The 22216-nt window shown below is 34.8% G+C and overlaps 1 protein-coding gene across 1 annotated transcript in view; it reads left to right on the top strand.

The window, feature by feature from the left end:
* The window catches only part of TRDN (triadin), a 226918-nt gene that overhangs the window by 27213 nt on the left and 177489 nt on the right, over window positions 1-22216 (top strand). Inside the window, exons 2-5 of the mRNA XM_034060756.1 lie at window positions 1745-1954; window positions 7965-8006; window positions 14542-14679; window positions 16576-16602. Of these exons, the coding sequence (XP_033916647.1) occupies window positions 1745-1954; window positions 7965-8006; window positions 14542-14679; window positions 16576-16602 (417 nt within the window). The remainder of the gene's footprint in view (window positions 1-1744; window positions 1955-7964; window positions 8007-14541; window positions 14680-16575; window positions 16603-22216) is intronic.

Genomic DNA, 22216 nt, shown 5'->3' with positions numbered 1-22216 from the left:
TAGAATAGTTAGGGTTATGAATTTGAACACCCTATGGATATGACAGATTTCGAGTTAGGGAGCCTCTGATACCAGAATTGTCTTTCGCAGTTCTACAGATATATGTGAGATACATTAAGGTCATTTCAGTAACACATTAGGTTACTGTTCTCACTTTCTACAGAAAAACAATATTCATTAGCATAAGGATTGGAAGACTTGTTATGCCTTTTTTTTTTTCTTTTTAGGGATTAATATACATACCTACTGGTAATGTCAAAGGTAATATCAAGGAACTAATCCTTCCTTCCTTTATTTATTTAAGAATATCAATATAGTGATTCTTAAATAGAGGCTACACAGATGTTGTGATGGCAAATATCTGAAAGTCCTCAACAGCCTTGTACCTTAACTCTTGTAATGGTTTCCAAATGAATATTTGCCATTTTCTATGTGAAAATTGAAACAAAATCTGCTTATCTGTGTATAAAGCAGGTCTGTCACCTTCCTTACCTCATAATCCTAGAAATTTATCAGCTTTATAAATTTTATCAGCTGTGACAGAAGATAGGTGATCTCAGTGCAAGAAGCAAAGCTATGAGCACAACAGGCAGCATCCGATTCTTTGAAATTTCACACCTGTGTTTGGCAAGGGTACCTGAAATCATTGGCGTTAATTTAAGACAGTTGGTATCATCAACCAGACCAGGAGTATATTTACTATATCTTTGAATACTTTATCATCAGCACACACACATATATTGTAAACCTAACTAAGTATAGATACTGTGCTCTTTGAGTTTTTGGCTGTGGAGTTATGTATGTTTTTACTACTGTTATTGTATATGCTGGAAAACAAATACCAGCCGTGATTCTTTAAGTCATCACTTTCTTTTGTGAAGAAGAGTAATTTGAGAAGTTTCAAATGTGGTCAGGTTTCCATAACCATAATTTTGGCTTGTGTCCTGAATTAACTTTTCTTAATACTTCAGGAAGAAACAGATTAAGTCACTATTGTTAACTGTTCATTAAACAGTTAATGTCACCTGTTTTCTTAGCTAGTGTATGGAAATAGCTTCTTACCAGCTTTCTAGCACAAACCTGTGTTTACTGGAATTCAGTCTGCTTTGGCACTGTTATTTTTGTTTCTTAGGAGACTTTATCATTAAGTCAGAAATAACACAAATATATTTAAAAATCAACTACAAGCCGTTTGGAAACTTGTAAGGATACTGGACATGTAAATAATTTGTGTTCATATTAGATAAAATGGAGTATATACGTTCCTATTGCTATTGATATGTGTCATTGACAGCAGAATTCCAGCCAAACCTCCAGTGGCATAGGCACATTAGCTCCATTACAGTCGATGGAAATACACTTAATCACATCACCTGAGAATCTGGCCTACAGCCCATAACAAGACAGCCCTTTGGAGAGTAATAATATTTTATGCTTTCATCAATCACTCTCCCAGGTCTGTAGCTATTCATGGCAGACTAAAAAATATCATCTTATAATCAAAAAGGCTGGTCGTGGCTGTTTCATTATCATTTCACTATTTCCAGAATTAACTTTACTAAAAGTGGCCCCAGTTCAGGAAAAACTCCTTCCAGAAAACACAATTGCCTGCCTTTAATAATACAATATTACATCTATGCTAAATATTCTGATTACAGATTGATTTCAGAACAACAATGATATTCTCAGTTTTTAGGCTCCAAGTGTTATATTCTATTTTCCTCTGATTTGTCTTTTTACCTAGGACATATGTCTACAACCACGACAATAATAGATGGTAAGAACGAATCTGTTCCTTCATCATCCATGAAAGTGGGCAAGAAATCTGTTACGGAGGACTTTGTGACAACGTTCAGCTCACCAGCAGTATGGCTTCTTGTCGTTGCTCTGATTGTTACCTGGTCAGCAGTAGCCATTGTAATGTTTGACTTGGTGGATTACAAAGCCTTTGCAGGTAAAATTCAGCATAATCTGTTTGACACTGTGTATATTGAAATTAAAAAAAAAAATATTAAGGAGCATGTATTATGTAAATATGCACATCCTTTACATTCTTGGAGACAGCACAGTGTCTCTGCTGAGTTTACCAAGAGAAGAGATACTATGGGAAAAGTCGGAACATACTAGTTTACACCCATACATTTTTATGATTTAAATGTCTTCATTTGCAGCTCATTGTCATCTTGGAAAATGTGTATGTTGACAGTAATATAATATGCATATGAGCACATATGGTCAGATTTCTGTTTTGCAATCTCTATATAAAAATATTTCAAGAAGAATAAAATAATTCACATTTTCTGTAATATATTTTAAAAACTTCATAGCTGCCTTGAGTATTCTGACATGCTTGTATATCTCAGTGGCAAGAAAAGTGCAAAAGATAATTTCTAAACATGGTAACCCTAAATTCATCTTAAAAAAAACATAAGCACAGAGGACCAGATTCTTAATATTAGCTAAGTTATGCCCTTGTTTTCAATAAGGCCATAATTCTAGCCTAGTTTAAGACTTGGCAAATTGACTGAAGATCAACTTTTGGGGTACATATTGGTTACTGAAGTTAAAGATGAAAATGAAGTGGGTGGCTCAAGGAATATGATCATGGTTGAGAAAAGAGAAGAAAGGAGGGAGAAGAGAAATTACCTCACTGATACATGATTTTTATGCGTTGTATCTGGCAATAATATCTAGTGAAAAGCAAAATAAATTGACTACCTATGTTTGTAAAGGGTGCATAGTCTTCAGCAAGCTAAACTTCTGTGAGGTAAACAGCCTGTAATGACTAGGAAACGTATGTACAACAGAAAACAAATGGTTATGGGTGTTTTGTTTTTTAAATAAGATCTCCAGGTCTAAAGTTATCACATCTGTAACAACAATTTGCTAGGAATTGAAATTAAAACTTCAGCCTTTTAATTCAAAACAAATTGAGTTGATGTTTCAAAGTTAATTTCCTGGACTTTATTCGTTTACTGATAAATCCATAGAATTTTGTCCTTCTATATATCAATATTGCCTCAAGATTTACTTAAAATGGTTTTGAGACAGATCTTGAAAGAAACCAACCTATCCTGTATCAATGGGTGACACAGAAGCTTGAAATATGGAGAAAACATATCATATACCTCTCATTTTTTTTTGCTTCTTATCTGTCTTCATTTTCAGAAGGAAGTCACTTGAGTCCCAGCAAAATATAAAGTTATTTTTGAACAATCCTCCCAAAACAGGCATCAGATTTTAATTATGGCACCACATGCTTAATGCTACAGCACAGGCAGATAAAAACCAAGAGACATCACCATATTCTGCTTTTAAATTTCCATATGAACTATCAGTCAATCAATCAATCAACCAATCAATCAAGTTCTTAACATTTTTTCAATGAGCAGTCAAGAGCCAGGGCACAAACTCTTACAGTAAGCAATTCTTGAACTGTCTGTGAGCTCAAACATGCTCAATACACTAGTAAGGGTACTGCTAAGCAATGAGAATCTGAATTTGTACTGCAGACTGTGGAAATTTTCTAAGCAGATGGAAATCTGATGTCCATGTTGTATTGGTTAAATGAGTTTAAATCCCACAGGTGTTGATGGCAACTGATATTTTCAGACCAAGCTGTAGACATAAAATAATGTAAAATTTAATCTGCAGGGTGAGTTTGTATTTTGTGGAGTTTTCTGCGAGATGATACTCTAGTATTTTGAGTTTGAATTCATGAGTTTGTTTCTTTTCCTCCCCAAAGATATTTCTGTTCCTAAGTGATAAATTAAGCTACCTTTTAAATTGGGTCTTAATGGTGAAATGTTAAGAGGAGAAACTGCTGTGCTCCTCTAGACCAGGATTCATTTCACTGTTATTTGTATTTACATACCAACAACAGCTACACAGTTCTTATCATGACCCTTGCTTTTCTACTCCTGAGTTCCTACTCAGTCTGTTATTTCTAGTTTAAACCCACTAACTTATAAAAAGTCAATGGACATAGCTGAAGATTTCACATAGGAGCACCTGTCAGGCGTTACTGACACTAAATGATTTTCACCCTCTTGGGAGTTTGGCCTTTTGTGTCCGTTGAAGGTAATCCTATCTTTTCATATAGAAAGCAAAATCTGAAGTGTATTTTTCAGGGACTCATTAATTCTAAAATCCAGTGAAATTTTCTCTTGGGTTTGTCACTGTTCTTTGAACAACCAGACCTGCATTAAAAAAGTGAATGATTATTTTCAGGACTGTAAGTTTAGTTTTGCAAGCATGATTAAAATTAATTTCCTAGTTTTCAAATGTAAATGAAGGGTAACAAAGACATAATATTCAACTGTACATTTTTAATCTATAAAACACAGAATATTCAGTGTATTTTTCCTTAAATAATACTTTCAGAATTCAGTGCATTCAGTTTCTGTCCCATTTCTTTACCTGAAGTTCCATGAAGTCCAAGTTTAGAAAGTATGCATAGCATATGAATGAAGCAAGCTGAGAGAGATAAACTTGCTCAGCCTAGAGAAGAGAAAACTGAGAGGTGACCTAGGAGCATCCTGCAACTTTTTAAAGAGCGGTTACAAAGATGACAGGGGACTTCAACCTACAGGCTGCTACCAGAAACTTTCACCACATTTCTGTGCAAGAAATGACTGTCTCCACAGCAGAGCTGCTAGTAGTGACTGTACTACACAGGACTGACTTCGCCAGAAAATAGGAGAGGCTTGACATAGCAAACCAGGCTAGGAACCTTGTGTCTGAGGAATATACAGTTTTGTTCCTCCTGATTACACTACAGAGCTGTTAGCCTCTGGCCAATAAAGGAAGTGAATGTCCTAAGTTATGGGTTACCCAGATACACAGATATTCATGGAGCTAAGTAGAAACACATCAGCAGAGTAGAAAGTAGTTTAGACTTGAACTCAAGCATTGTTTTCTTATTTCAACAATCAACAATATTGCTGTCATTACCTTTTAACAATCAACAATATTGCTCTTGTTACCTTAAAGGGAATTAATTCAAAATAGACATAAAGTATAAGTATATATATTTTACTTCTTATGTATTCTTTTAATTTATCAGTATAAACTTCAAGTTGCTTCTATGGTTAGAGTGCCACAACATAAATTTTTCTTCTCGATTACTATGGTTTTACATTCTTTCAGAAGTAAACTAGCAAGTTTGGGAATTTTGACAGTTTATATAAGATGAAATTTGTACCAGGAGTAACTATATGAAAATGAGGTGTTTGTTTTCATTGTAAAATAGATGTGCTAAATTAATTTTGGGGGGGGGCCCTCTCTATTTGGTATTTGAAAGGGAGCCGTTAGAACTGAGGTAAGATAAGGTATTAGGTAGCTGAAGTTACATTACCTGAATTCAAGTTCCACTCATAGAAAGATTTAAGGTATATTTTGTGCAATTTTACACATCCAGAACATGCTGACTGTAATTTCTGTAGTGCTCTGTAGTATTCAGGAGGTGCTGATTATGATGTAAAATATTGCAGGAGGACCCTGTGTTATGGGTTGCATGTGTAAAGTGGGGCCTCCTTGGTGGTTATGTGTCAGTTTGCTCAGAGGTTAGAACAGAGATAGGATGTGCAAATCAACTTTGGCAGTAGATTTTGAGGAGATCATGAGACAAGAATTAGATCAGTGCTGAAAGATTTGCTTTTGTTCTATCTACCCAGAAGGAAATTAATTTTTGCAGTGTTTCACTTTATTATGCCCATTCCTTTGAGGAAAGAAATGAAAGCTTGCATTCCTACCATGTTGAATTGTACAACTATAAACATGACTGAAATATTTCTAATGTGATATGAAGGTGACATGCATTACAGAAGTCTGAGATAAGAAACTAGGAATCTCATGAAGCATGTAGTGTGTATGAATAAGCAGCATTGGAAGATCTCATACATTCTCAGTGTTTTCAGAAATGCAGAAAATGATTCATTTTGGTTTGATGTGAGTTTTGCAACAGTTTGTTATTACTACCATCCTTTGTGTTTAGAAAATACATCTTAATTGGTTTCATAATTCAGGAATGTATTTCATGCATTTCTTGTACACATAACTGGATTATATATTTTAATTGGTAAATGTAACTAAATAATTTATTTCAATCCTGAAGATTGATTGCCCAGGAATCCACATTTGCTAATGGGCTAATAAAGTGTTCAGAATTCTCTGCCATCTCTGTGACCAATTACAGCTAATTAACACAGCCCTAATTTCAGATCCAGAGCTTTCAATATTCAGAGTAAATGGATAGTGATTTAGCCAGTCACCTGAAGGCTGAACTATATCAAACCTAATAAAACTCACTAAATCTATACAACCCAAGCCTATCCACAAAATAATCTAAGTGAAATTAGCAGACACACATAGCATGGTGAACTTGCCATTTTGTGGTGACTGCTTTCTTAAAAGAAAAAGGAACAGATTCTTTATGGTGGATAATTCCTTTTGCTTAGCCATAAAGAGGCTTTTTAGAGACCTGTAATGATGGCAGATCTCTATGGGGGCAATGCCTGTCAATGACAGAAGTGGAAGTCAACAAAATACAGCTATCCTACTGGGGTTTTTTGTTGTTGGGTTTTTTTGTTGGGTTTTTTTTTCTTTTTGGTGAGATAATAATTATTAGGAATGTATACATCCATTTTTCTCCCAGAGTGTCATCACTCTGTGGTCTTTCTGTTGAACTCGTAATCACTGGAAACTTTTAACAATTGCAAAAATAAGATGGTACTTATATTTACTATTGTATTTGTAACGGTATATCCAAAAACTGATACTACCTTTGCACTTATACAGGAGAAAGAATAAACTTCCAGCTTAGTTTAAAGCACCAGAAAACTTAATGGAACAAATAATTTTGTCTCTTGGTTGAAGAGGTGTTTCAAAGTCTCACCAATTTGAAATAACTGGTAAAAAAGGCATTGACCCTTACTGTGCTTGCCTTGGAATTTATCAAAACAGTGCTATAATCTTTTGAAATACAATTTTTACTGTATTTAAAGTTGTCAATCCATAGCATGAATAAAGAGTTTATACATTGCAAAGTTCTTAATGAGATTTTTAATTGAATTATATGGTACTTCAAATAATGCACTCAAACCTACAAAACAATTTGTTTTTCACTGTCTTCCATAATGATAAAACATAATGATATACCAATTAAAGGGATTTAAACCCTATTCTAGTTTAAAGAAGGGCTGCCCAGATGACATCTTATTTTCCGTGATTCACACTGCAGTAAATCTCACAGCTGAGCTATAAACCCCCAGAAGATTAAATTATGCTGGAAAGAATTACAGTCTATGAAGTACTGCAGTGCTGCAAGTACTGTGTTTATCCCAAATGGTCTAGCATATATAAGATGAAAAACTCTGATAGATCAAACTTCACGAGGTCATGAAGTTGAAAATATGACATTTCAGAAACTGTCTCAATAAATAGGGAAGGATCTAAGAAGAGAAAGTCCTTGTATGTTTAAGTTCACATCATGGGATACAAAACACAACTCAAATTTATGGTCCATAATGGTATCTGTGAAATTTCTAATTTTAAACAAACAAAACCAGTAATTCATTTCAGTAACAATTGCAGTAGTGTAATTCTTTGGTTACTTGCTGATGAAGAAATCTAAATAATTTAACTAAAATCCACTCTATGTCATATATTCTTTTTCAGCAGTAGAATGTTTGTAGTTTGTGAAAATACCTATGCCCTATTTAGCCATGTTTTACATTGCTCTCTTACTGTATTATTTCACATCTACAGTGTATTGTTTTCTTTGTAATGAACTCCAATTTCTGCTTCATAAAAGCAGACCCACAGAAATTAAATAATTCCTCACTTCACTTCTTAACTGCTTCCTTTAGTCAAGTGACAGCTGAGGATGTTCATTATCACTAACAGTGTTTCTCCCTTTTTTTCATTGGCCTTTCTGGGTTTCATCCTGTTGCCATCCGCTATAGCCACCTATTCACAACATTGTGATGATCCCTGTTTACCACCTGGTAAAGACTTTCTGCCTGCAGTGCTCTCAATATGCGTGTGTGCGTGCAGTCTGATAGACAGCAATAACAAAGCATGGGCACTAGTGGAGTGCCAGGATGTGGCACCACTGCTTCTCCACTAACCCCAACGCTGGCTCGCTGGGGCTTCAAAGTTCTTTGCAATAGCCTCCTCCCCATTTCCATACATGCTTGAAATAGATCTGTCAGCTAAGAGATGCTCTTAGTCAGGAGACTCCCAGGAAACGGTGACAAGCTGAGAGATACCCAATTTACCCTCCTAATTGCGCTTTAAAAATGCTCTTGTACAATTTTTTAACTGCAATGCTTTTTTAATCTAAAGTTGAGATCTGTGTTCTTAGAGAATTGAATACTTACAATGATGAAGAATAAATCTTCAGATTACTTTAGATAAAATGTCTTCCTGTTTCAGAAAACACAACCTTATTAGGGTCTGATCCATCAAACCAAGTCTTTGAGCTGATTTCAAATCAAGCTATCTACAACAATGTGTGACTATATCAAAAGTACCTGGTATTAACTGATAGATTGTGACCCTTTGTGAATTTCTTTCTGAAGTTTGGCAACTAGATTCTAGTTATAGCTACTTTGTTTTCATTTGGCTGATATTAGAGACAGAAAAGATTTACTCTACAAACTGCAGTCTTCATATTTACAACTTAAGTACCTATATAATGGAAATTACTGGGTAATATTGAGTCTGAGGGGGGTTTGGCATAGTTTTTGTATTTACAATTCAATATAATTAATTTTATATATTTATGCTTATAATTCAATGATATCCAATAGAGTCTGTCCTGCAGATTAGTGTCGTAAGCATGCCAGATGTTAGTATATGAAATAAGTAGATAATAGTTAAGGACAACTATGTTGGTAAACTACAATATTAATAATGGAAGACTTTATGTATCAATTGAATTTTATATGTTATTACCCTTCAGAAGATCACAGAGTAGAAACAAGATGCTACTACTAGGAACAAATATTAAAAATACATATAAAGTTTCAAATTAAAATACAGGTCTCTATAACAGAATATTTTACTAAAGTTGGATATGTTTTATTATTACAAATTAGTGTTACACTTTTGTATTTTATCAAACATGACAGAAATTCTCTGTCTTCATCAGCTGTACCTTGTCAATATCAATGTATTAGATTATATCTCATAGATCAGTCTTTACACCAGATAATTACCATAATTTATAATTTAATTGCATTCAATTCACTGGAGTCAAAATATGTAATTGATGAAAATCCAACAATTAAGTAACTCACTGTAATTCATTATACCCCCCTCCCCCCAACTTTTAAAAGAGATTGAACTCTGAGTATGTTTTTAACTATTTGACAAGCAAAACAGATTGATAGGAGACTACAATCATATCAGAGTTATTAAGACAGGAATAATGAATAAAGTGATTTGCACAGGTAAATCAATTAGTCACTTTTTGTTGTGCACTTCACAGGAATAAATGACACAAACCATGAAACACAACCAAATTGCTTGAGGTGCTACCATGTAATTAATTCCTGTTTCCAAAAGCCACTGATAAAGGACCCATTATCAGTCCTGATGAAAAAAAGGTTTCTTCTGTTCACAAAATACCTCAGTTTTACTGAAGTTGAAGTGACTTTGTCAGTTTACGATAATTGTCTTATGTCTCAAGAATGCACCTAATACTGATTGAAGGGCCTTTGAAGTCTGTCATTGGTTGATTTCATAAAGCTGTGTTAAGTGTGAGTTGTTAATTACTATAAAAGGGGCAAATTCAATTTTCAAATCAATTGAAGTGAAAATAATGATCCAAGCAGAGCTCAGAACTGAAGAAATCAGTTGGTTAGAATTTTTGTTGTCACATTTTAAATAAAATTATTGTTTTGAACCAATAATGCTGGAGAACTAAAAAGAATTGTAGTAGTTTAATTTTGATTTAATGATCATGACAGCCAGTTTCAAAATACATAAGGAGTTTTCATAAGTATGTACTACCTAAAAAATATCTGAAAGCCTTTCTTAAAGAAGTTTTAACCAAATTCGCATATGTTTCATAAAGAAAATTCAAACAAGCTTCGAAATTTTCTCACGGATATCTGTAACAAGTAGCAAACATTCCCAACAAAATTCAATTGGGTTTTCCTACAGCAAAGTTTTTTGAAAGGTAGTATGCAAAGTAAGTCACTCAATTTGGTGGGGATTCTTTCTCTGTAGCTTTAACTCTTCCAAATTTCAGCATTTACCAAAAAGTTTTTGAGAAAATAATTGGGGGGGGGAAGAAAAAAAAGGGCAAAACTTCATTATTCTCATAGCAATGAAAGTGCCAGCAAAGTAGTGCTGAACTTTTACTGAACTTTTTACGGAAAAACGTCTCTTATACTGTACCAAGTAATAAGAAAACATAACAAAACAAAATGTTATAGTAATTCATTGTTGGTGATACCAGTGTTGGTTTGGAATGCAAATGGTTTATCAAGGTAAATAGTCATATCAATTATGAATGCAAAGATACAAATGTAAGTGCCTAGCAAAAGTGCACAGTGAAAAGGATTCAAATATGAAGCAGCACTACTAGTAGGATCTATGTCACACATCTCAGTCACAGGAAAATGAACTGTCATATCTGTGCTAATTTTTCAGGTTTCCTTTCCTTACTAGTCAATGGAAAGGAACAGACATCTTTGGAAATTAATTAATATAACCCTAAAAATATGTCAGAGGAAAGCAAGAGTGGAATTCTGAAGGTCACAGTATGTCTTTCTGCACTGGTTTTTAAGGAGTCTAGAAACCACTAGGGAAACACCTGGCTTTAAGGTACATCTGGCAGATAGATAAGATAATCTGAATTTAAGGTGCGATTAAATGAAATTACATACTGACAGAAAAATTATTCAATATTAATTGCATGTTTCATCCCTGAGTTTAACCTGCTGTGCAATCATCTACTTCCTTCCCCTCCTTCCTCCTTCGACAGACATTTAGTTTTTTTCTACTACATTATCTAAGAGGAACTGGTTCAGTCCTTATTTACAAGTTCAGCAAAAGGTAGAACTTTACAGCATGTATCTATCTATCTGAGAAATACTCTGCATTCATAATTGCTGTTTACAGTTTAAATTCAAGATCCTGCCCCTTCTACTCCCAGCACAAAAGATTATATATGAGATTAAATATACAATGTATCTATCATACATTGTATACCATGCATAAAATATTAGAGCTTATAATTACATGTTAGGAACAAATGATATATTACATACTATGTAATGTGTTCTCACAAGAGAAGTATATTGTTAACTTAGTTTTGCAATAAATGATGTTCTGAGATCTGCCAAGAAATGAAAAGTCAGACAGAAGACAGTTAATCCAGTCTGAATGTGTGGAATCCAAGGATATTCTAAAGAAATTTTCCATACTGTACCATTGCTGGACATTTGTAAATTAAAAAAAAAATTAAATTACATCCAAATATCAAACTCAAACTTTGTTCACTCTTGAAGTAAGAGTATGCAAATCCTTTGAAAATAGTTATCTTTGCATGTGTGTGAAGTGACATCTTTCTCTTTACTTGTTACACCCTGAATTGCTTTATTTCCTTTGTTTCTTGTGTGTTTCGTTCTACTAGGAAAAGAACCTGCTATTGTCAAAGTTTTGGGGAGAGCTAGAAGCATGGATTTGACCAGTAATAGTTTTCACTTCAGCATTTCCTGGTGTGATGTTATTAAGCATTTTAGGACACATTGTTACTGTTGGCACTACTTTTTAAAAATTTAGGAAATACAACTGAAGTCAGACAGAAGATCTATGCACAAAGAGACAACTTTCCAGGCCTGTGCATTAAATTGCAAGTGGATCTTACAGTATCTGTTTGTATGCAAAATTTAATTTTGCAAATACCACTGAAGTGTCCTCTACCCAGCCCCCAGTTTCCAAAACTTTCTATGTTAAACAGGATTTGCAGCTTGGGCCCGTTAGTGTAGGTGTAGCTGGAGAATTTTTCCTCTGGACACTTACAATTTCTAATCCCTTTTCACAGTTTGCTATGAAGATGTCATGAATTAAAGACCAGGATAAGATGTTGAGGGCTCTGATTCACCAGCAAAGATGGCTTGCCTTGGGGTGGTTGGAATAATTTCCTCTGCTCTTGATCTTGCTCTTCTCTGAGCACTTCCTTTGCCTGCCCAAGGGGGACAGCTCTGCTATCTATGAAGAGGTTCTTGAACTGCTAGTTGATAGACCAGTACATTAAAATAAATTGACATCAATTCTTGACTAGTTTACAGCTGTAGTCCCTGCAGCTCTAAAAGCCTGTGGCTGTAAAAGTAACTGAGCCATCCCTATGCAATCAGTGGGTAAAGGGTAGGTGGAAAGCTAGAAAGAAAATCAAGGCATCTGTCAAAAGTTAAACCATTCGTACTTGTGAATCAAACCCTTGGTTATGCTAAGATCCCTCTGGTAATGCCCATTCTATTAGTCCCCTTGGATTCCTTAGCACCTCTAGATTAGAATAAAATGCAATAACATCAGGGGTCGGGTTTCAGAGTTATTTTTAATAACGTAAATATAACTATTCATTCTTCCTGTAAACAGTTGAGGAAAGTATTTCTGGCAAATCAGTTGAAAAAATAAAATTTCTACATCTCAATGCATGAGGCCAATGAAAATAAAATGCCTCATGAAAAGCAGAGTGCACATGCACTGTTATACTACTCAATCATTCTGAACACAATAGTGCAAACAATAGTAGATTAAATTAAGAGATCACACATATTTCTTTGCAATTATGTCATTTCATCATGGCACTTGATTAATTTATTTGATGTGCCTGATTGTTTAGTAGAATATATCTGTATAATACAACCTTCAAGAAAATATTAATAAAAATATTTCTTTGGTATACATCATTACTAAACAGATGCAAAATAATAGAAAGTCAGCCTGGTCTTTTGTGCTTCAGATTAACTAATTAGAAATAAATGGAATTATTTAGTGATACATTTGTATTTCAAATAAAGTTACTTGTATATTTCATTATAGCACTTTTAGAAAACAACTGTTCATACTGCTGCCATTAAAGAAGTTGCTTCAAGCCTGCACTTTGCCTGTCTTTGTAACCTGCAAGTCCATGTAAGAATACTTCTGATTACTGCTAAGATTTGGCTTGTAATCAGAATACTGCAACCAGAAGTAGTTCTGGAGAGACTTGTGTTTAACTTCCTACTAAAACATTTGCATACAGAAAGATAGTGGTAAACAGAGATACAGCTGCCATCTTACTACTGAGCATGCATTTCCATTGAAATGCCTAGAAAAAAAGATGAGGTGAATGATTCAAATCACATTTGTGATTTTTGTGATTGCTTACATTTGTGGGAAACCTTCACACAGATGGGGCAATCATTCAGGCTGCCTTTTCAAGCACAGTGAACAGTAACATGAACTGAGTGAGAGTTGTCCTTTTTCCTAAGCAGTGGTTGGTACAGATTTCAAGAAAATAAAAGTTTACTGGACAGAAAGGTCAGAAGATATACTCTGTCAGAGGCTGGAAAGTTCCTCTGGAACATGGTAGGGGGAAATCTGGTGAAATCACAACTGGAAAAGCCTTCTGCTGGTAATACCCACTGATGGTGGCTCTCCTTGGGTGTGGATACAGTAGGGAGCAGGGGCCTTAATTCCATTGGAGGTGCCACAAAGGTGAAGCACCTAGAACCTCACAGCTTCCTTGTTTGCCATCTTACTTGCCTGCAGCAGCAGTAGCACCAGACCTGGTTAAATATGCAAATGTGCACAAATGTGCATGAAAGAAACTCTGGAAGAGTTGTAAGAAAGAGAAGAACCACATACGCAGTAGTACGTGTTTGGAAGTAGCTGACCCTGTGTCACAATTGAATTTGTATTCCCCTTTATTCTGGACTCAGGTTTATCTTAGCCTGATTATACATAGCTTCCTTCTTCCCATCCTTTACATGTACTCCATGGCAATGATACGACCTGTCTGTGTGGTTAGCCAAGTCATTGTGGTTAGCAATTTCATCAGCCAGGACTTGTGTAAAGGAGGAGGCTCAAGGGGACATGAGAAATGAGGAGTGGGACACAGACTGCAGTGAATCCTAAACAGTCCTCAAGAGGCAGATGGCCTGAGCCAGAGTGAAAAAACTGGGCTGAAAGGAAGAGATTATCTAAATGGATGAAAAAGAGGTAGAATCAAATCTATATTTATACTTTGCCCAACCAAGCCTCATAAGAAGAGCCAGAACTTGGAGTGCAGTGTCAGCTCAAATTATCCACTGGGTCCCTAATCACTCTGCAAATAGCAAATATAGTAGGATACAGTTTATACCAGTCCTGGACAAGAAGGAGAGATGTCCTCAATTAATAAAAATTAACATTCACAATCTTTGTTTCTGTTAAAGGAGATAGTATAAGTAGTCCTGTATAAAATGAAGATGAACTTTAATCTCTGAAGGAGTATTCTTTATTTTTTTTTCAAATGGCTTTTGTTTTAAACTCTGCACTCAGGAAGATCTGTTCACAAGCTCAGCACAGAACCACTGAGAATCATTCATGAGACACTGGAAGAATCCACTGATTGGCTTTATGGCTTTTTTTCTTTACTGTCTGACCTCGTATGGAGTGATGATGACGACAGTGATGAAGGTATTTGTAATGTAAAGATTTCTGTAACTGCTCTAACTGCTGTTTTACATGCATTATGTTGGCTTACTCAGCTTTTAACCTCACAGACAAGAAGGTCAAACAAAATGAAAAGTGAACATTGTTGCTAATAAAGCATCTACTGGCTATTCCAACCAGTAAATTGATCTCCTTGTTAGCTTTCATTTCATGTTTAATGTACCATTACAGGAAAGCTGTCAGAACGTACTATTACCATTAGTACATCTTAAAGTAAAGAGCACTAATTTATACATACTTCAAAGCCACAACCAAAATATGCATCAGGATATTGCTTCAGAGAACGGCAGTAGCCACTTTCTTTTAATTGGCAAGAATTTAAAGAATTCCAATAAACATACAAGATAGACCAAGAAACTTACAACTTTTTAATTTGACATATTTATGACAGAAGAATATGTTGAATAAAAAAAGAAAGAAAAGACAAAGAAAAAAATAGCATTTTGGCTGAATTGACCAGATTTTGGATGGCATATTGCAAATAATTCAGTTTACTAGAAGCTATACTTCTGCATTATAGTAACATTCTTCATCTGACATCATCTGATAAATGAATATAAATTGCCAACCTTTCAAATTTGGAAATAAGTAGCCTTCTGTCATAAATAAAAATAGCTCCCTGGTATAAGTAGAGCAGTAGTGGATCATAAAGTCACATCGTATTGGTCATTTTGACAAGTTACGAGTGTAGGAGACACATCTTCATTTCATGGTAGTTTATTTTATATTCTGTTTGGCTATATCAGGATATAATTAAAAAACACATGTACTGAACATGACTTTGCCAGTTTGTTCATAAACTTCAGGTATTATCAAATTTCTACCTTTTAAAGGTGTGCATGAGCTTTTTATATTAGCACAATATATGAATACTAATAGATAGGCTGCTACATGTAAGCCTATGAACTGGGCATCCTATTCTGAGATATAATTTGCAGCTAGCAGAAAGCCAGTCTCTCATACAGCTGAGAAACAGAAAAGGTGAAATATGGCAAGCTTGCTAAAATTTGAACAGTTCATTTTTATCATTTCATAACTCCCAAAGAACCAGCAAACTTTCAAATGCTCCAGTGGGTAAGTGTTAATGCAAGTAGGAAAGGTCATAAAATACCTAAGATACCAAAATTCAAGATATGAATGCTCAGAGTATTTGAAAACCTCAGCCCTACCAGCCTTTGGCCCAAGTGGAATTTCATCAGTATCAGAAAGGAGTGTGAAAAGACAGCAGGCAACTTTCTGCATTGTATTATAAAAAGCAAGTTCGTGTGAACTCCCTGTCTGCTGTTGACTGGAGTCAGTGCAGCTGAGGCTGCACACTTGCCACAGTCGTTCAGGCTAACTCCTTTAAATTTGATGTCCTGCATGGAGGTTGAATACACACTGCAGCAATCAAGTGCTCATATTTCCACTGAAATTGATTTTTTTTTGCCTTGGATTTCACTGGAAGAGCTGCTAGATTTACAACCTTGCTAACCTGCATCTACATTTTATCATTTGGAGCTAAAACGGAAACACTCACTGGACCTTTCCTTAAAACAGGGGAACATGCATAAAATCAAGCAAATTGTAAATTGTAGTCACAAGTTAACATTCAGAAGAACAAACACAGATTTTGATGTTTCCTTGGTTACTACTGCACATTGAATTTATCTACCCTAAACCCAGGAAAACCTCTATGGTGAGATACATTATGAAAAATACAAAATCTCAGAATAGAGTGCTTGTCATTTTTCATATAAAGAATAGTTCATTGTTTTCTTTTTTTTTTTTTTACTAAAATGAGCCCACATGAGAAAAAAAAGTGATTTTTTTAAATGATGATACCTCTTCTCTGACATCTGTTCTTTTCTCTTGTCTTAGGTGAAGTGGAACCTTCCCTGACAAAAGGTTGGTCACTTGTTTTACTCTAGAGGGCAAATATTTTGCAACCATTATAAGAATTAACTAATATATTTGTGATATAGATCCTGTCATTAGTTACATGTCAGTCTACTAACCTTGTGAGTTTTTAAAAACTTGTTAAATGAGAAACTCTAGTAATAATACTAGCTGTACTGTTTTCTGCTCTGTGAGAATTCTTGATAGTTTCATTATTATCCAAAAAATCTGAAAAATGTTCATTAAAAAAATAGAATTGCAGAATATTGTCTATACCCCTGCCCTGCATGTGGGATTCTTATTAATGCTGATATGAGTTAGGTGTATGTCTGGATTAAAATAATGTTTAGAAATAACAATATAGAAAGGATATTTGGTGAGAAATAAAGGCGAGGTGTCTAAAAGCATTTTGCCTTGTGCCAAGACAGCAACCTAAAAGAAAAACTAAAAGGAGAACTACTGAATCTGTTGAAAAAGTTACTTAGCTATTGAAGTTTTTAAACAGACAAGTAGAGCAAGTAGGATTTACTATATACATCTTTTCAAACATTAAAATTGTTATGTTGAAACATAAAACTTAAGCTCAACTTCTATAATGTGAAAATGAAAATATATTTAAAAACTTGAGATATTGATGATAGGATGCAAAGCTTTTCGAAGCAAGGCTATGTTTATTTCTCCAAATCGAGCAAAGCTTGGTAAGAGCAAGATGTGTAACCAGCTGTATGTGACCTGAAATTGGTATCCATCAAATTCTCAGTAGGTAAATGCCTGTATTGAAGAATCTATCACCCCAACTGGTGCTGACATTACAATCCAGTTTTCTCTGAAGTTAATTGGAACTGGATCAGGCTTCTGTTTAATGAAACATTTTGTCAGTCTCAATAGAGAATTCAAAGAATTAATGGGCTTGAAGACCAGGGCCATTCATCTTTCTGTGGATGATCCTTCATGTTCGGATTGAAGACAATTTATAAACAGTGCAGGAGAACATTCTATGTCTTTATTCCACCAGTAAGAATCACAAAAGGTTCAGCATTGCTCTGTCTCTTCTCTCAAAGAGAGAAACACATTGTTAATTTTACAGTGGGTGTAAAGAGTCTAAAGATGTAGTGCTTTGTTGGCAGGGATGCTGGGTACATGGGCAGAAGTTGTCTATTCACCATGGGCCACTGTAGCTGACCAGGCTGGGAGTACTGTGGGATACTTCACTGTTTGGAAGGCTTAATCCATACAAATATTCTGGACAATACCATGTTCAGCATTGCAATGCCTGCTTCTTTGGAAATCAGTGACATACCTTACACTTTGCATTGGGGCACTAGGCAATAGAATAGAATCCAGCTGGAAAATACTCAAATTAGTCAGTTGGAAGAGATGAGGTGAATGTTCCGGCCTAAAAGTCCTCCATCTGAGAAGCTGAGTACCTAATTGCCAGCTTGAAATGTTTTCCAGAGTATTCAAAATTCTCAGACCTGCTCTGGAGATAAATGCTTGAGAAAGTCTTCTGTCTTTGGTGTGAATAAAATGGACAGGGAGCTGGTAATTCCTTTGGATTTACTATCTTACAGGGTAACTCAGCCACATGGATGTGAAAAGGCTCAAATTCTAACATATTTAATGAGCAGTAAAACAGATTTTGAATGGTTTTCTCTACTTCCTGGACCTGCACTCAAGATTTTTCTCTTTATCTTTCAGGGGACAAGGAGTCCCATCCTAGTCGACAGCTTTTCTGCTTAGGCACAGTGAGGTTAACTCCCGGGGCTGAAGCTCATAGGGTGCAAAAGGCAGTCCTGGGAAGTGAAGGCTCAGACAAGCTCATGCAAGTAGGACATACCTGTGGCATTTGGATATCCTAAACAAAATATTACCCAGACTGTGCAGAACACTAGTGATCTCTCCAGAAGATGAACAGTTTAATGGTTTGCACTTATTTACAGAAATTATCTTTCAAATTTCACTCTGGAAATGTACATTGTAGTTGCTGTGCCTGATTTTTAACTATTTGTGTTGGATCACATCCACAGTTATTGTGGTACACATGAATAGGATGAAAGTTTTTAAAAAATCTCCATAGCTGGTTTTGGTGTATGGACAAGACTTCACTCTTCTGCTTTGCTGACTAGGAGATATTGTGAATGCTAAAATATTAGCACAAAATTTACTTTACAATGGAATATAGTAACTGAAAAAAATAAGAAGACACAGTAGAACTACATATTGGAAAAACTTCAAGGGGAGTAGTAAGGACACTATAAGGATGAAGGAAGAAAAGTGTAATGATAATTACAAACCCAGGGAAAGCAAAGATCACCTTCCTAGAGATGTAAATCAAAAGCAAAGATAATAAAAGTACATGTAATGACAATAGGCTTGCACATTCAACAGGACTAATGTCAGTTTCAGAATCCTTTTGCAAGGATGAAAATTCCTCTCCAGTGCCTTTCTTATTACAATTATTTTTGCTAGTCCAAGTCTTATCACTAATATTTATCTTTAATAGTTGGAAAAGACTGAATATTTGATATTGTCTGAAGAAAAAAAAAAGTGTTCTCTGGTGGAGGTAGTAAAAGAATATCCTGTAGAGGACTTTGAAGTCTTTAACAATGGGCATTCTCGTCATGCTAAATCTGCAGAGCATTTTCACAAAAGATATTGAGAACCCTAATAACTGTTTCTTGCAGCCTTAATAAACTGTTGGCTTTATTTCTTTCTATAACAATTTTTATGACTGATAGTCTAGTTCATTTTTTTTGGGGTTAGTTTTATGTTTAGAGACAAATTCAATTATTTGACAGCTGTATGTTTTCTTACATTTTGTCCTTTTTACTAGAAATTATTTTTATACAAAAAAGATAAATATCATTTTTGATGGATATTACTGATATCAGTTGAAAGTTTGTGAAAGAGTTGAGAAACCTGGTGCACAAATTTAGAAATAATGATCTGTAAAATATAAGCAAGTGCAGACACTTCAGCATTGTCATCCATGGCTAATAATGTAATTATTAAACTATTCTGGAACTTCTCTCCAGTTTACATATGGATATCTGACAATTTAAAGTCTGAACATGGATTCCTCATTTAGGTAGTCAGGATACACCTGAAAAAAACTGCACACATAACAGTGGGGGTTTTTTGTATGTTAAAGTCAATGCATTCTGGCTGGGAAACATGAATTTGATATGTGGCCTTATGAGTAAGTTGCTGGAAACCTTTGGAAAATATTCTAAGGTCAGAATTATTTAGTTTTTTTTACTCTATTCTTCAAAGATTAAGAAATTGTTGTAAGACATCCTTGATTTTATATTTTTACTTAGATTAAATCCTCTGTCTTTCTTGAACTCACTTTCACACACACAAACATATGAGTAGGTCACTATGTAAGTAATTTTCATTTCAATAAATACAATTAATTTAGAAAACACAGTAAGAAATCAACCACCTTCATGATTCTGTTAACCACATCTGTATTACCAAATAGTTTCTTTATTGGCATAAGATTATTCTATATCAAAAATAAAAAGAAAGAATTTCCTTGAAGTAGGGATGGATTGCTAAATTTCTGTGAGTTAAGTTACGTATGAGGTAGAAAGATGTATGAAATAGTTCTATGAAATGATCCTTTTTTTACTTGGATATAAATTATTTTGTTTTAGAACAATGCAGTTTAAAAAATCATAGATTAAAACAAGAAACCACAAAACCACAGAAATTTCTGTTAAAGCTTGCAAGAAATTTTGTTAATTATAAATAAACTGTTCAGCAAAGCACCTTATTTTTCTGTTTTCAGTCTTCTATTTATTTAGCACAACAGCACAAACTACTTATTCATTCAGATCTGAATATTAATCTGCACCAACAACCACCAAAATGCTCCCAAAAGGAAGGATTCTGAGACCAGATCATTTCTCATGTCTCCTTTTAAGAGTAATCAACAGACTTATATGACAGCTTTCCCTGGGAAAGGGGAGAGGTAGGAACCATCTGCTTAGATAGCCTAGTGCTAAACTGAGTTTGATAGTGTTTTTTTAGCCTGTAAATACCTGAAAAGGCCTGGTTTAGGAATTCAGATAGGGTAGTTAAAAACATACAAATATTTAGGGTCCTGCAATTTAAAATGTGTGTCAGATAATTTTTATCTATTAAATACATAAAAACAGCTTTGTGGGATCAGACCAAAAGTCAAACTGACCCAGTGGATGGGACAGAAGTCCAGATTCTTATATATAAAATTCTTTGCTACAAGGGTTTTCTAAAGTTTAAAATAACTATAAGCTATAAATAAATATTTCTTATAGCTGATCTCAGAAGAACATCTGGAAAAATTCACATGGCTAGCTAAAATGGTAACTATATTTCTGTGCAGAATACTGAAATTCAAACATTGTTTTTATAATTTAGAAGTCTTTTTTCTATACAGTAACAAATCTGGAAAAATAAAACAAATGGGTTTTCTGGAGGTAATATTCATGTTCATAAAACAGTTTTCAAACAAAAAAATTACTAAAGTTCAGAATACCAAAGATGCAACCTAAAAACTGAGTTGCCAATATGGTTGTTATATGTGTCTTAGAAATTAATTATGCAGTTCCATTCAGCCCTAAAGTATATACCTGTTTGCACTGTCAATGCCTTCTGAATTCAGTTTCTTTTATGTTGCCATATGGTAATGTTCACTTTTCTGTGTATGAGTTGCTATAATAGGTCTCTCTAAAAGGCTTTCACTGTCTCCCTAGGCTACACTTTACTACAAAGCATTTTGCATATCTTTGTGTAAAGTACACCCTGTGTTAAAAGATGAAAATCATTGATAGGTTCAATTCTCAGATGTTAAACTGCTTTCCAGATACATATTTTTTGCATTTTTGTGGCACCCATTTCTGTTATTAATGTTCTTTTAACAATCTTATCTTGTTTTACTTACTCTGATCAATACAATAATAGCATACACATGAAAAATCAGCATTTTATAATGGGAAGAAACTATCTTCCATATTCTCCAGATGAAACAAAACTATATGCCACTAGGGAACAGGGAAGTTCAATTATAGTTCTTTGCCTACTGAAGAAGAGTGAGTATGTGTCAGCTTGAGCTTAAACATTTTAATCCAGACTTGCTAGCTACCTTTCAAAAGATACAGAATTTTGAGCCATAAGGCTAGTAGAGATCCTTGAAAGTGTAGCAGCACAAAGGCTTGCAGCTGTTTAAGCTATCCTCTTAAATCAGGGAAAACACTAAGCAAAACTATCCATGTTACCTTTGTGGAAAACATTTGTGACCCAGCAATGAAGCACTGAGGAGTTTATGACTCCCAGAGAAGATGCCTCCCTGGCTGGGAGCCTAGTGTGTCTGAGACAGGGTAAATACCTGAACTGGGAAGTGAGGGGGCCTTCCAAAACTAGTTAAATCCACAGCACCAAAACTGGAGGTTCCCAGTGTTTCTAAGTGAACTCAGATCCCCTCACAGCAACTGCTATGCCAAGCAGAGGATATGAAAAGTGGAGCCCCATGTTCACGACCCATAGAAACAGTATCTCTGCATGCCAGATCCCTAAAAACCACTCAAAAAAACCCACAGTTGGCTCTAGAAGTGATTGGATTTATATAGGAATATGTATT

The sequence above is a fragment of the Melopsittacus undulatus genome, chromosome 3 (assembly GCF_012275295.1).
Source record: "Melopsittacus undulatus isolate bMelUnd1 chromosome 3, bMelUnd1.mat.Z, whole genome shotgun sequence".
Classification (NCBI taxonomy): Eukaryota; Metazoa; Chordata; class Aves; order Psittaciformes; family Psittaculidae; genus Melopsittacus; species Melopsittacus undulatus.
Note: the sequence above shows the minus strand (reverse complement) of the source record. Positions and strands in the feature narration are given on the sequence as shown.